Source organism: Armigeres subalbatus, chromosome 3 (assembly GCF_024139115.2).
Source record: "Armigeres subalbatus isolate Guangzhou_Male chromosome 3, GZ_Asu_2, whole genome shotgun sequence".
Classification (NCBI taxonomy): Eukaryota; Metazoa; Arthropoda; class Insecta; order Diptera; family Culicidae; genus Armigeres; species Armigeres subalbatus.
Window position 1 is genome coordinate 137,975,379 of NC_085141.1, and position 16,083 is coordinate 137,991,461.

The following is a 16,083-nucleotide window of genomic DNA, read 5'->3' on the forward strand; positions in this document are numbered from 1 at the left end:
TTTCATTTTTAATTAAAAATTTATTAATAAAATTATTCTTATAAGATATTTTAGTATTTCTAGTGATATTAATTCGTTTCCAGGAAAATTAAGATTGTATAACCTAGCATTTTACCTTCAGGCAGAATATGAAAGCATTAGTCAACAGGACTTAATCCAATCCATCACAAAATTAGGCGGTTTTGAATGGTTCGCGGAGTTTTTTTTACGGTGAGTGTGTTTAGTAGTGTCGCAAAAGAAAAACTAAATATTAAAATAAGACAAATTTGCAAAACGGCAAAATTTTAAAACATAGTGTGTTGAAAACAAATTATTTATCATCCATGCATACATATAAGGAAGTGAATTTGAAAATAAATTGAAGACAAAAATATAGTAACCTACCTATTAAATAAACGAACATCCTTACAGAAAGAAAAAATAAAAATTTTCGTTTTAAAAAGACGACGAAATAAAACGCACAAGATGAAAAACTGCTGTAAAATAAGTTTTGATGGCGACGCGCACAACACAAGCGGCAACTATTGCACTCGTTTCTCCCGTCCGGAAGTTCTCCGAGGATCACGACGAACCGAACTCCCGCATCCACTGTTGATACTTCATGAGATCGTCCCTCGACACCGACTTGTTGCACTTGGCAATCGCCTCGGTAAAGTCTTGGGTTGAAACCGGGAGGTCCAGCTCCTCTTTGGCCAGCTGGCGAATCTGCTCCGGTTTGAGTCCGGCGATTTTTCGTCGCATCGACATCATACTGGCATCGCGGCAGACGTTCGTAATATCCGCCCCGGAGTAGCCGTCCAGTCGGGTCGCAATCGTGGTCAGGTCCACCGACTCGTCGACCTTCACCTCGCGCAGGTTGATTTTGAGCAGAGCCTCTCGACCTTCCTTGTTAGGCAGTGGGATGTAGATACGCTTCTCGAGACGCCTCCTCAGAGCCTCGTCAATGTCCCACGGGAAGTTAGTTGCTGCTAGGACCATGACGATTTTGGTGGCTTCGTCGTTGCTGACTCCGTCCATTTGTACTAGCAGTTCCGATTTGACTCGGCGGGAGGCCTCGTGTTCCGACTCGGACCCTCGCCGTGAGCAAAGCGAATCAATCTCATCGATGAAGATGGTACTAGGAGCGTAGAACCGTGCCATCTCGAATAGTAACCTAACTAACTTCTCCGATTCGCCTCGGTATTTGGACGTGAGGGTGGACGAAGACACGTTAAAGAATGTCGTGCCGCACTCCGTTGCCACCGCTTTGGCCAGCATGGTTTTGCCCGTCCCGGGTGGGCCCACCATCAATACTCCCTTCCAAGGTCTTCGAATACCCTTAAAATAGTCCGGCATCCACATGGGAAGCACGACGGCTTCCTCCAGCAGGCGTTTGGCCTCATGCAGATCCGCTATATCATCCCAGTGAATATTTGGATTCTTTTGCAAAATATCCCTCTCCAGCATATCGACTAGATCCACATCTGAATGACTGGCCGGTTCGAATTTTCGTTCCGGTTCTTCTTGATTCTCCTGATCTTCTTTGTCATCATCGTTCTTCTCCTTGTCGATCTTTTCTCCTTTACTCCCCTCATTTCCGGTGTCTATCGAATTTTGCTTCGCTTTGCTTCGCGGTAGAGTTCCTGTTTTGCCATTACTGATTCGTGAATTCGAGCTGGCCGTCTTCCGACCGGAAATAGAAGAGGAGGTAGCCGATTTCGTGACGGCGTTTTTCCTGTTGACCTCGGCCTTCCGGTTCAGGGTCGTGCTCGATCGGCTTTGGTTGCGGGAGGCTATTGTGCGGGAAGTGCTCAGATCCGGTGGGGGTCCCCAAACGTCCGGATCCCGGTTCGGATTCGGTGGTACCCATACGTCGGGATCCGCTCGGAACCAGGCCGCAGGGTCCCGATTCACCGTTTCGTGCAGTGGTGTACGGATGCGTGCCTGCAGTGGTGCATTCTGAAGGTCCATGGTAATCTCGGTCAAACTCTTCTGGATCTGTTTCATCTGCGAGTATTCTTTGTTGATTTCCTGTTGGATCTACGGCGAATGGGGGAAAGGTCAAGTATATTGAACAAATTGGAATAATCGTCGGTTGCTTACCATGGTCCATTTGCCTTTCCGAATCGGCTCTGAGATACCCATCAGGAGCTTCCGGAGCATTTGTAGAACTCCCTCGTAGTAGATACCGGCCGAATCGTAGTTTCCCATGACGGCCATTTCCCGCGCAAGTTTGGTATTTTCGCATATCTCCGACGTCGCAAGGCCGGCCATTTCGATTGTCATTCCTTGGAGAATCCGGGACGTGCGTCGTAGACGATAATTAATATTTCTTGATGACGTTAGCTGGCGTGGCGTGGACTGGCGTTATCTGTGGAACAGAGTCGTAAAATTGTAAAAGTTAGTGATAAGAAATGAGAAGCTTGATGAGTAATCAGATCGAGTAACGCTTCATTCGACTTGGTTTTTTGTTTTTGTAATAAGAAATGTTTATCAATTGCGTATAATTGGAGAGTGAGAAACGAAACAAAATGTTTTCTATTGAGTGTATTTTTCTAACCACTTATCAAACATGATCACAGCATGAGATTAACACAGATAAGAAGCTCATCCGCGAAAATGCAAAGCGGTGAGCCGTGTTGCATGCTCTCGCTCTTTCGATAGGCTACCAATTCGTCTGTTGCAACCGTTGACCCCCGATTATCAGCCTGAGCGGTGAAATAATTGTCAGGTCGTTAACGAATACAGTGGAGGTTCCACAGACGTGAGGGCCGCTGCGGCGGCAAGTGGGTGGTGGCGGGTGGTATTCCCAGTTGTGCGAGTGCAAGGGAGATAGGAGTATTGCCCTCAAGGAGATGAGGGCAGTCGTAGTACCCTCACGGAGTTAGTGATTGAATGTACGGGTGAGCAGTGAGCTCACTTCACTGTCTTCGCATGTAAGCAATATGATCAGTATGCAGCTGTACAAAAGATATTTTAGTTACCAGATAAAGATTGTCGCTTCGGTTCCCTTTGTTCTGCTGTCCGAAACAGCTGTTAGCATTAGCATTAGCATTGTTACGGTGTAATTCGTAGATTGGACACTAGTGATACTCATGTTTTACTTTTGAGATCCTTATCTAGAATGCTATCAGAAATCAAGAAGGGGAGTGGTCCTTGATTCCAGTCCCAGACAAAAATAACAAAAGCATGAGGATTACTACTCCTGGCCACGCCCATCTTCACTGTAACTAGGGAGAGGAAGGAAGTGTTGATGTAGTACTAACTTAACGAGGGACCATCGACTTAGCGACACCCTCATAAGTACCACGGAGTTGGATAATGAGGAAGGTCTTCTCATTCCAGTTCGAGACAGCAGCACGTACGGACGTGTTTTTTGCTCGCGCATTTTTCCAAGTGTTTTTTCTCGTTCGTTCGCTGTTTACGTTTTCGCTTCGTCGCGTTGGCGTTATTTTCTCCCGGACCCGTCATGGGAGACTCGGTGGCCGATTCGGTCGCTGGAAAAGTGCCTAAGCGCACTGCTCTTGGAGGCGCGGGTAATCCCTCCAAGCAGCTTTTGCAGAGCAACGTGTTCTCGCCGTTGCCGCTTGATGACGCCGGCAATCCGCCGAAAAAGAGGAAGAAGCAGCAATCGCAGCCGCCGCAGGTGCAACCGGAGCGGAAGGAGAAGTGCCCGCCCGTGTTTGTGAAGGGCGATCCGCCGGATTTACGCCCAAAAATTCGCCAGCTGATCGCTAAGGGGCCGAAATGGCTCTGCAGCGAGGGCGTGAAAGTGATGCCGGCCAACAGGGACCATCATCAATCCGTCGTGGAGTTCCTTGAGGTCCACAAGTATGAGTACTATACTCATGACCACCCCGGCACGAAGCCGCTCAAGGCTTTGCTGCGAGGACTTCACGACATGAAGGAGGAAGAGCTCCAAGCAGAGCTTGAAAGTTGCGGACTGAAGCCAGTAGCTGTGCACAAGATCGCTCGTCACGACAAGGCGAGTAGATATCGCGACCAGCTTTACCTGATCCATCTGGCTCCACTACCTGGAAAAACCTAAAGTTGGTTGGCGTTATAAATTACACCGTCGTTGACTGGGAGCGATATCGGCCAGTGCACCGCGATGTCACGCAATGCACCAACTGCTTCAATTTCGGGCACGGCACCAGGAACTGCCGCATGAAGTGTGGCGAACCCCATCCGACTGACGAGTGCGACAAAATGGAGGTGGCCGATCCCAAGTGCGCCAACTGCGGCGACAAACATCGGGCCACCACAAAGGGCTACCCAAAGCGAGCCGAGTTCCTGGAAATCCTTAAGAAGGCTTCCACCAGGACCATTCCGAAGAAGAACCGTGTTCCTGTAATCAACGAGGTGAATTTTCCAGCCATCCCGACTCCCCGCCGTGTGATTCCAATACTCCCACCGCTACAGCCGCACAAGCGACTGGCAGCGGCAGCTGCATCGGTCCAAGCTCCACCATCGTCGGCACCATCCACCAGCGAATGGCCCCCGCTCCCTCCTTCTGGGTTCCGTCGGCAATCGGAGAACGAAGCCGTCCCACCGGAAGAGTCTGCTCCGCTGTACACTCCGGAGCAACTGATGCCGATCTTCGCGCAGCTCGCCACTCGGCTGCGCGGCGGCAAAACACGCTTCGACGAGGTCTTCACTCTTGGCATGTTCATCATTGAAAATGGCTGCTAGGGTGGGCCTGGTCAACTGGACGCTTGCTCGCTAAAGAGCAAAATAATTGAGTTGAAGGATTTTCTTGAGAAGGAAATAGACGTGGCGTTCACTACCGAAACGCACCTAAAACCGGAGGTGAACGTCAACATCCCGGACTTCCGCATCGTGCGACTCGACCGGCCGACCAGGGGAGGCGGTGTGGCTATCGCTCTTCGCTACCAAGCTTCCAGCTCAGTGTCATCGAGACCATTGGTGTCGAAATCACCACTTCTGTCGGCACAATCGCGCTCATCGCGGCGTACTGTTCAACGCAAGCCAAAGCCGGCGATAGATCATCGGTTCCCCGTCGGAGGGATATCGTCAAGCTTACGCGGAGGCAAGGCCAGTATATCATTACCGGCGACCTGAATGCCATACATCAAGCCTGGGACAAAAGTCGCGGCAATCGAAACGGCACCATCTGGAGTAACGATATGGAGGAAGGCCACTACACGATCTTGAGCCCGAATTCCCCCCTCGGCTGAGTCGGTCCGGTGTCCACGCAACTCTCGATCTATACATAACCAACATAAATGACGACGTCTCGCAGCCGGTCGTCTACCAGGAGCTCAGTTCGGATCACTATCCGGTAGTGGTGGAAGTGGGCTCCTCGGTCAATCGGAAATTATCGACCGCCAGCTGTGCGCCATCGAAGAGGCAATCTCGGTGGCCAGAGAGCAGCATGTCCCGACGGCTCGGCAGGTAAGCAACTCCTTAAACATCGATACACTCACCAAAGATTTGATTCGATTGCGGAATGTCACATCCCCATCCGGAAGCCTGGGAAGGATCCTTCCTCCCCCAGAAGTTATCGTCGCATCAGCCTTCTCTCAGGATTATCCAAGCTATTCGAAAGAGCTATTCATCACCGGTTACTTGAGTCTGCCGAAAATCTCAACATCTTGCTCGAGGAACAGTTTGGTTTCCGACGCGGTCGGTCAACTGTACACCAACAGACTCGAGTTACCAACGTCCTCAGACGGAACAAGTTTGTCTCAAAAACATCCGCCATGGCCTTACTCGATGTCGAGAAGGCATTTGACAATGTATGGCATGATGGCCTGGTGTACAAACTACAACGCTACAATCTTCCCAGCTACCTGGTGAAAATCATCAACAATTAGGGGAACTGTTCCGATCTCCATCTCACTGTACATATATCCATCTCATCGCTAAACAAAGAAATACGGCACCAAATTCGTCGCTTCTTTTTGTCAACATGCGTGCTCACTGCTGAAAAAATCACAAAAATAATAAACAAACCAAATTTCATTCCATTGCTTTGTTTTTGATGGGATGGAAATAGGAGCTATGAGATGAAGTGGCGAACCGTTCCCCTACCTGTCGGCAAGGACATTCCGGGTCTCAATCAGCGAAGCGAGTTCCAATGCGCACAACATCGTCGCAGGCGTCCCCCAGGGCAGTATCCTCGGGCCCCTGCTTTTCAATCTGTTCACCTCCGACATGCCAGAACCTCCAGAAGGCGGCATGTTACGTTAAGTTTATTTGATGCTGCCCTAAGGAAGTAAAACATCCTAATCAAACAACTCGCAAAGCTATATGTACCATCGAATGAAAAAAGCAACAAGCTGTTCGTAAATCTGTGATCACCCTTAGCGTCAACGTCAATTTAAAAGATCGCAGCCGCAAGCAACGATTACTGCTGTCATTCCGATTCGCCGCCAAGTGGGTTAAATGAGAATAAGTTACAGCTTTTCTTACATCCGTTCGCCGTCCGCACTTGCATCACGGTTCGTGTTGCTTGGCGGATGAAAAAAGGTGCCACCGGTGCTGCTGCAGTGACTGAAAAATCTCACCGCAAAATCGTGGTCGCCATACAGTCGGAAATTTTCATGTAAGCCGCGTAGTGATAGCGGAACTTCGCCAAAAGATTGCCTTCGTAGTGGCATCGCAGCGAGAGACGACAAAAGCGCAAAATTGTTAGAACCCCGCCTCGGGACACCGACGGGTTGTTCGTGGAGCCACGCATTAGTCGAAAACTAGCCTGTTGGAGGAATAAAACCCGGTAATACAAACCGAAGAAAATCTCACGAAAAGTGTTTAACTTTCTTTGCTACACACAATCAGATATTCGTCTCGTGTCGGGAGATTGCAGTTCGAGCATTTCGGGAAAGTACTTGTAAGAGCACAATTCGCTAGGAAACACGCCGGAGGAGCGTTGGAATTGCCGAAGGAAAGCAAACATTCCGGTAAGAATGAAGGAATAATCCGAATTTGGCCTTCAATTGATTCGATTCTTCTCCACAAAACAGCAGTGCGATCCTGGGAGTCAACGAATCCAACGAAATCAGTTGACTCGGTCGAGACGATACCGGATTGTTGCGAAAAATCACGAAGAAAGCCTTCACTAGAAGTAAGTGTGATCTGGTTGCAAAATAGATAAGGAATCTAAAGAAATTCTTCGAATCACAGGGCTTTTTTATGGACTGCTGATCACGATTGAGCAGATATTCTCTTCGGGTTGATTGCTGCCCTCGGATCTGCCGGACGGAGGGGTCAAGTCCCGGGAGGCGAACACGTGCAACAACCGAGCATTCCGCAGCGAGCAACTGCAGCACTGGGCTTCGCAAGGTGCAGCAGTGTTCGGGACGGGAGACGGGATAATTGTTGCGACCAGGCGGCTGGTGACAAGCTATTCCATGCCGAACTCGCCAATCGGCAAAGGCAGTAAAATCGAACGTCGGTGAGCTCGGATAGTCCAGCCCAGGATGGTGCGAAATCGGGGCACGAAGAACCGCAGCATGATAATGGTGGCGCGGATGTGTGCACACTTATTTTTTTTACCGAGATCTCAGCATTTTTTGTTTATTTTCCCGAGATGGGCACCGTCGAGTTTCAGCAAACATGATTTTTGCCGAGATCTCAGTAAGAGTGACGTTTCAGTGCCAGAGATATGGTAAATATTTTGCCGAAAATCAGTAAACCAAATTTTATTCCGAAGTTCAGTTCTGAAATTTACTAAGCTACAGCGGTGCCCGATTTTGCCGAGCTCGAGAAATAAAAACTAAGTGTGTGCCTCTGTAGCGTGAGTAAAAACCATGGTTTAGCTAGGGCTGAGGATAGGAGTTAGGGCAATGATTTATTCCCAAGAAAGGACATGCTAGCTCAATAAATATCTGTATCAAGTACATGTTTCGTTGTTGAGTTTATTTTGTGGCGTTCGATGTTAGTTAGCCAGGCATTCTGTCTCTGTTCTCAGATGACACCTCCATCGTCTACAACGGTAGAGTGATCAGAGCGCTAGTGGCAAAACTCCAACGAGGCCTGGATGCCCTGACAGAGTACCTCACCAGCTGGAAGATATGTATCAACGCGGCGAAGACCCAGGTCATCATTTTCCCCCACTCCAAATCCCCTAAACTTGTTCCGCCTGGGGACTGTAAAATCATCGTCAATGGCACGACTGTGGAATGGGCCAATGAGGCTACCTTGGCTTGACCCTCGACAGCAAGTTTATTTTCAGGCAACAGGTTGACAAAACGGTGACAAAGTGTAACGTTTTGTTGAAACTACTGTATCCTTTGATCAACCGCCGGTCGTCATTGTCCCTGAAAAATAAGCTTGCTGTCTACAAGCAAATCATCCTCCCTGTGATCGAATATGGCATGCCGGTCTGGAAGAGCTGCGCTAAAACCCACCACTTCAAACTTCAACGGGTCCAAAACAAATTCCTGAGGATGATCCTCAACACCCCTCCCAGGACAAGAACATCCGAGGTCCACCGTCTGGCCGGAATAAAAACCTTACATGAACGCTTTGGTGAGTGTAAAGAAAAGTTTAGGGTCCGTTGCTTGCATTCGGATCAGGCTCCAAATTTGTATTGTAAATATTAGTGTACATAGTAGTTAGGTTATCAAATTTTAACCTTAGTAAGATGTTGGGGTCAATATGACCCAAAACGAAACTTCAAAGTAGAATAAATTTTTACCTGATAATCCGATCGTTCTGAAATTTCTTGACTTTTAATATTTTGTGGAAATGAAGCATCTGACATGAAAAAAGTATTTTAAGGTGCAACAAGAACGACCCCACAAAAAAAGTTACGAATAAGATGTTAGGGTCATATTGACCCAGAAATGTGAATGCTTATAAAACAGTCAAATTATAACCGAATTACAAAGTTTACATACCGTTCGAAAGATAAACTCATCAATTTTGTGGCTATGTGGTGATATGCTGGTTCTGGAGACAATGGCTACCGGGAAACGACTTCCACGGGGACCTTGTCGGTCATATAAGGGGAGCATAAAAATCGCTCCATATATGCCTTTCGATCGCTAATTCTTCATAGATTCTCTTGAAACGGTAATGTATGGTCATTGAGAGGGCTTCCGACGAAAGTGGCCACTTCTGGTACATGCAAGGTGCCCCCGGGGAACCCGCAGGAGGGAACATTTCCGTTTTAGCACCAAAATATGCCGTGCGGCGGCTCTTTCGTCATGATTTTCAACCAAACAGATGGCTATGCGCTTGAAATCGAGAAATCGATAAGTGACCACATTGGCCACTCCTGGTACATGCAAGGTCCCCCCGGGGAACCTGCAGGAGGGGACATTTCCATTTTAGCACCAAAATATATCGTGCGGCGGCTCTGTCGTCATGATTTTCCACAAAATAGATGATAATGCGCTTGAAATCGATAAAAGACCACCTTGGTTACTCCTGGTACATGCAAGGTGCCCAGGGAACCTGCAGGAGGGAACATTTCCGTTTTAGCACCAAAATATACCGTGCGGCGGCTCTGCCGTCATGATTTTCTACTAAATAGATGATAATGCGCTTGAAATCGATAAAAGACCACACTGCCCACTCCTGGTACATCCAAGGTGCCCCCGGGGAACCCGCAGGAAGGGACATTTCCGTTTTAGCACCAAAATATGCCGTGCGGCGGCTCTTTTGTCATGATTTTCCACCAAACAGATGGTTATGCGATTGAAATCGATAAGTGACCACATTGGCCACTCCTGGTACATGCAAGGTCCCCCCGGGGAACCTGCAGGAGGGGACATTTACATTTTAGCACCAAAATATACCGTGCGGCGGCTCTGTCGTCATGATTTTCCACAAAATAGATGATAATGCGCTTGAAATCGATAAAAGACCACATTGGCCACTCCTGGTACATGCAAGGCGCCCCGGGGAACCCGCAGGAGGGGACATTTCCGTTTTAGCACCAAAATATGCCGTGCGGCGGCTCTTTTGTCATGATTTTCCACCAAACAAATGGTTATGCGCTTGAAATCGATAAGTGACCACATTGGCCACTCCTGGTACATGCAAGGTGCCCCCGGAGGTACCTGCAGGAGGGGACATTTCCATTTTAGCACCAACATATTTCGTGCAGCGGCTCTGTCGTCATGATTTTCCACAAAATAGATGATAAAGCGCCTGAAATCGATAAAAGACCACATTGGCCACTCCTGGTACATGCAAGGCGCCCCCGGGGAACCCGCAGGAGGGGACATTTCCGTTTTAGCACCAAAATATGCCGTGCGGCGGCTCTTTTGTCATGATTTTCCACCAAACAAATGGTTATGCGCTTGAAATCGATAAGTGACCACATTGGCCACTCCTGGTACATGCAAGGTGCCCCCGGGGAACCTGCAGGAGGGGACATTTCCATTTTAGCACCAAAATATATCGTGCGGCGGCTCTGTCGTCATGATTTTCCACAAAATAGATGATAATGCGCTTGAAATCGATAAAAGACCACATTGGCCACTCCTGGTACATGCAAGGCGCCCCGGGGAACCCGCAGGAGGGGACATTTCCGTTTTAGCACCAAAATATGCCGTGCGGCGGCTCTTTTGTCATGATTTTCCACCAAACAGATGGTTATGCGCTTGAAATCGATAAGTGACCACATTGGCCACTCCTGGTACATGCAAGGCGCCCCGGGGAACCCGCAGGAGGGGACATTTCCGTTTTAGCACCAAAATATGCCGTGCGGCGGCTCTTTTGACATGATTTTCCACCAAACAAATGGTTATGCGCTTGAAATCGATAAGTGACCACATTGGCTACTCCTGGTACATGCAAGGTGCTCCTGGGGAACCCGCAGGAGGGGACATTTCCATTTTAGCACCAAAATATGCCGTTCGGCGGTTTTTTTGTCATGATTTTCCACCAAACAGATTGGCCACTCCTGGTACATGATAGGTGCCCAGGGAACCTGCAGGAGGGGACATTTCCGTTTTAGCACCAAAATATACCGTGCGGCGGCTCTGTCGTCATGATTTTCTACTAAATAGATGATAATGCGCTTGAAATCGATAAAAGACCACATTGCCCACTCCTGGTACATGCAAGGTGCCCCCGGGGAACCCGCAGGAAGGGACATTTCCGTTTTAGCACCAAAATATGCCGTGCGGCGACTTTTTTGTCATTATTTTCCACCAAACAGATAATTATGCGCTTGAAATCGATAAATGACCACATTGGCCACTCCTGGTACATGCAAGGTGCCCCCGGGGAACCCGTAGGAGAGGACATTTCCGTTTTAGCACGAAAATATGCCGTGCGGCGTCTCTTTCGTCATGATTTTCCACAAAATAGATGATTATGCGCTCGAAATCGATAAGTGACCACATTGGCCACTCTTGCAGCCTATGAGGTACACCCACCAAACAGATGGACGTGCGCTCGAAATCGATAAGTGACCACATTGGCTACATTTGGAACCTATGAGGTTCCCTCGGAGAACACGTAGAAGATGACATTTCCATTTTTACACCAACATATGTCATGCGGCGGCTCTTTCGTCGTGATTTTCCTCCAAATAGGTGCCCTCGAAATCGATTATTGACATATTGTCCACCCTTAGAACCTATGAGGTGCCCCCGGGAGCCCGTAGAAGAGTACATTTCCATTTTAACACCAAAATATGCCTTGCGGTGGCTCTTTCTTTGTTATTTTCTACCAAACAGATGGTCATGTGCTTGGAGTTGATTAGTGATATTGTCTACTCTTGGAACCTTTGAGGTGCCCTGCGAACCCGTAGAAAAGGACATTTTCATGGTTATATCAAATGTACTGTGCCGCTTGCGGCAACTCTATCTTCGTCTATCATTGTATACCCTGGTCACAAGTCTTAAAAAAGTTGGTTATACGCTTGAAATTGTTCTTCATTTGAAATTGAGTACTGAGTCGAATTGAAAAATAGTTTCTGGGCTATTGTGATGATTCCTTCGAACAGCTCTCCAAGGATTTTCTATTCCGCATCTTTATATTACCATTAGTCGATGGTCCCTTCAATATCGACTAGAAGTTTGAGGTTTTCACCGATCGCCGTGAACAATGATATGAAAACGCAACATTTTGATATAAAAAAGAAAATCTCTCCTTCTGTGAGACTCCTGCGGGCAGCTTGTAGGTTATAGATATTAAGTTCAGAATGAATGACCTATTTGATAGAAAAAAACAAGATTAATCTTCCTAGTGGTGATGGTGCCTTTATCGTTCGTTCAAAAGGGTTGATAAATATATAAGAAAAGTCTAATATAACACTAATAGGTAGATAGCTCTTATTTTTCATATTTGTTTATTTGTATTCTAAAATTTCCTGCTGAACGCAACTTATTGCAAGCCAATCGGATGAGCATAAGTGCCAGAAAAGTAATTTTTCCATGCAGCTGCTGAAATTAGTATTTTGGCTAAAACTTCGGAGCCCATAGTCCGATCTGGCCAATGTTCAATAGGAAACAATAGGGCAGGATTTTGCGTCGAATGCTATTTAATGCGAGCAAATCGGTTGAGGAAAAGTTCCTAAAAAGTTAGGTAGAATTTGTGTGCACAGACACTTTCAATGGATTCTTCGCGGCACTCCACAATTACCGAAACTGGGCCTGGGGTTCCCCCGGGTTGATATTAGATTTTTGATGGAAAATTACAGTGAAAGAGCCGCTGCACGGCATGTCTTTAAGTATGAGTAAGAGAAAGCACGGAAATGTCCTCTCCTATGAGCTCCACGGCGGTACTTCATAGGTTCCAAAATGGAAAATTTGGTCACTTATTCATTTCGGTATAAAAATGGAAATGTCACCATCTACGAGTTCCCCGTGGGCAACTCATTGGTTCCAAGAGTGGCCAATGTGGTCACTTATCAATTTCAAGCGCATAATAATCTATTCTGTGGAAAATCATGACGAATGAGCCACCGCACGGCATATTTTGTTGCTAATACGGGAATGTCCCTTTCTACGGGTTCCCCGGGGGCACCTCATAGGTTCCAAGAGTGGCCAATATGGTCAATTATCGATTTATAGCTGAATAACCATCTCTTTGATAGGAAAACAGACCGAAAGAGTCGCCGCACGGGATATTTTGGTGCTAAAACGGAAATGTCCCCTCCTGCGGGTTCCCTGGGGGCTCCTGTTAGATTCCAAGAGCGACCAATGTGGTCACTTATCGATTTCACTGGCAAAATCATCTATTTTGTGGAAAATCATGACGAAAGAGCTGCCGCACGACATATGTTGGTGCTAAAACAAAAATGTCCCCTTTTACGGATTCCCCGAGGGCACCTTATAGGCTCATAGGCCTCATAGGCATACATTACCGTTTTAGGAGAATCTGTGAAAAATTAGCGATCGAAAGGCATATATGGAGCGATTTTTATGCTCCCCTTATATGACCGACAAGGTCCCCGTATAAGTCGTTTCCCGGTGGCCATTGTCTCCAGAACCAGCATATCACCACATGACCACAAAATTGATGAGTTTATCTTTAGAACGGTATATAAACTTTGTAATTCGGTTATAATTTGACTGTTTTATAAGCATTTACATTTCTGGGTCAATATGACCCTAACATCTTATTCGTAAGTTTTTTCTAATATCCGAAGAAGGTTAAAAAAACACTCTAGCGCCTCCTGAAGGCCGTCATGATACATTATATTTTAAAAATTAAGTAACAACATAATAATAATAATAATAATTATTATTATTATTATTAAAATTGAAGTTGAAAGGCCAAGCCGGCCGATCACTGTACATGTTTAAAAATAATTGTAGAACAAAAAATGTTTAAATAAAGAAGAATTTTACTACTACTAGGTGGCTGGGTTCGATTCCCGGCTCGGTCTAGGAAATGTTCGGGTTGGAATTTTTCTCGACTTCCCTGGGCATAAAAGTCTCATCGTGTTAGCCTCATGATATACGAATTCAAAAATGGTAACTTGGCTTAGAAACCTCGCAGTTAACAAATGTGGAAGTGCTTAATGTGATTAACGTGATTGGTTGATTTACCTATTTCTAAACTTTTTACCAATTATCGATAATAAATAGTTAAACCCAGGATTTATCCAGACAGCGTAGTGCATTTTTTCCATTTTTTTCCATGGATTCTGCTGTGAACAAGTGTTCTCAAATATGTTTTTATTTGGATAGAAAGACGGATGATAAACTCGGCTTGACGGGTAATTTAATTTTGGGGCTCCAAATTCTCTATCTCGCCATATTCACAAAAAAATAGATGCACGACGGGATTTGAACCCTTTGGGCCTTCGGGAACTTCGAGGAATTTCTCTTCGTATTGTAATTTTAAGCTCGGAAAATGTTTATGCGGTTCAGAAAAATGACTTTATGCAATTTGTTGGCGATTTGGTTTTGCTAAAGCATGCGATAATCCTCCATTGATAGGCGTGCCATCCGGATTAAAACCAAACATCATCTCATGCTAAGGAGAATCGATCTCCGACCGACAGAAGGATGATTAACCTACATTTCGAATAACAACTAAACTACAAGTAGGTGTATGCGTTAATATAAATCTCACATTGCATTGATATTTTCATATGATTATCCACATGCTTCTTCTGACTGAAGCTGCAATTGAAAACACCTATAGTTGAATGTTGAAGAACGAAGATTGGCTCATTTCAAGTTGGTTTCGTAACACATATCAACAATCCAGTTGCGTGATGCTGAGGCTAGGAAACTTTACTATCCGGTCCGGCTTGCACTAACAGCAGTTCAGTTATATCTCTATCGGCGACACTCCTCTATCGTCTATAGACGAACCAATCGTATACAATTGCAACGAAGGAAAGTAAGCAGGAGGTCCCCCACTCCACAGTGCCGTACAACACCTCTATGACTTCTTACCACGTTCAAGCTGTTGTTGGTGCCGAAAGAAGAAATAAAAAAAAAATGTGAAGCACTTGGCACAAGTGGAAATAAAGAAGCCAGGAAACCAAACGCACTTTTATATTGCTTCGGAACGAAACCTGTTGCTTCTGTTCGACCGCGCGCGCCTACGTGTTGGCTCGGAAGTGAAGGGATTACCGACTACCGAGTTGGGTAGAGGGGTATTGGCAGATGCACATTTCCATCGTAAATCAGTTGTCGCGTCAATTACGAAGATCGTCACATCAACCACCTTGCCTTGGAGGTGTCAGCCTACCGTTGGAGAAACCGAGAAGATTCATCGCAGTTCAGACTCGTATACGGTTCAGGTTCACATGAGATTGGTTGGTTCTTGCCATTTTTGAGATGCTGATGAGGGCATTAGATGACAAGCTGGTATTGAAATAATTCGCGAGGACGCCTCTTTGAACTTGACTCTGAAATCTCTATCAAGTCAAGCGGCGCGATCATCAGGTGGGTGACTGCTGGTCGTGTTTATTGACGAGTTGATTGAGTGGGTGTGAAATCAGAAGATCCAATACTGCTGTTGGTTGTCGTTCGTGTTGTTCGATGAGGAAATGTCGATATTTTTAGTTTGATGACTTAAATATTTAACACTTAATCAAGCGTTTTATTCAAACAATTATTTCACGGCTGTGAAAAGATTCCAGACAGACATAACAATAGCTAGAAAGCCTGGCCATCATGCTAAAAAATCTTAACAATCAGATCGTGCTGAAGAAATAGAAAATAACGAAATGCTTTGCGTTCCCATGATTAAATTGCAAATTTTGTTGCTCGTGAAATACAGCATCACCTATTGCGTGAACAATTAGCGCCACCGTTACGTGTAATCAAGTGCGTGATTTAACTGGAGCGATTCCAAGCAACAGCATCAAAATTTAAGAAAATTTTTAATTCATGATTTTCTATTGAGTTGAAACTTTGCACAGTTTTTCAATTTCATCTAAATCGTCATTTTTCGATATCAAATCTTCATATTGAGTCACGACTAACTTTTCAAAAGGGTGTATGTGAAAATGGTTCAAAAATATTTAAAAAGCTGCACAGCAAAAACGGAATGTTCGATTGTTATGATTTTTTCAGCCAAGTTAGACAACTAAATGGTGATTCTTTAGAAAATGTGCACAGTAAAAAAAAATTTTTTTTGCCTTTAAAAATATCCTTTTTGTCACAAAAACTCAAATATCTCAAAACCCTATCTTTTTTCGAACGTAATTTTTTT

At 45.8% G+C, this 16,083-nt stretch overlaps 1 protein-coding gene across 1 annotated transcript in view; it reads right to left on the minus strand.

Moving 5' to 3' along the window:
- LOC134226687 (katanin p60 ATPase-containing subunit A-like 1) overlaps positions 1-16,083 on the minus strand; it is an 86,711-nt gene continuing 70,628 nt past the window's right edge. Inside the window, exons 3-4 of the mRNA XM_062707627.1 lie at positions 2,083-2,350; positions 1-2,019 (exon numbers count right to left, since the gene is read on the minus strand). Coding sequence (XP_062563611.1) covers positions 562-2,019; positions 2,083-2,265 — 1,641 coding nt within the window. The 5' untranslated portion in view covers positions 2,266-2,350 and the 3' untranslated portion in view covers positions 1-561. The remainder of the gene's footprint in view (positions 2,020-2,082; positions 2,351-16,083) is intronic.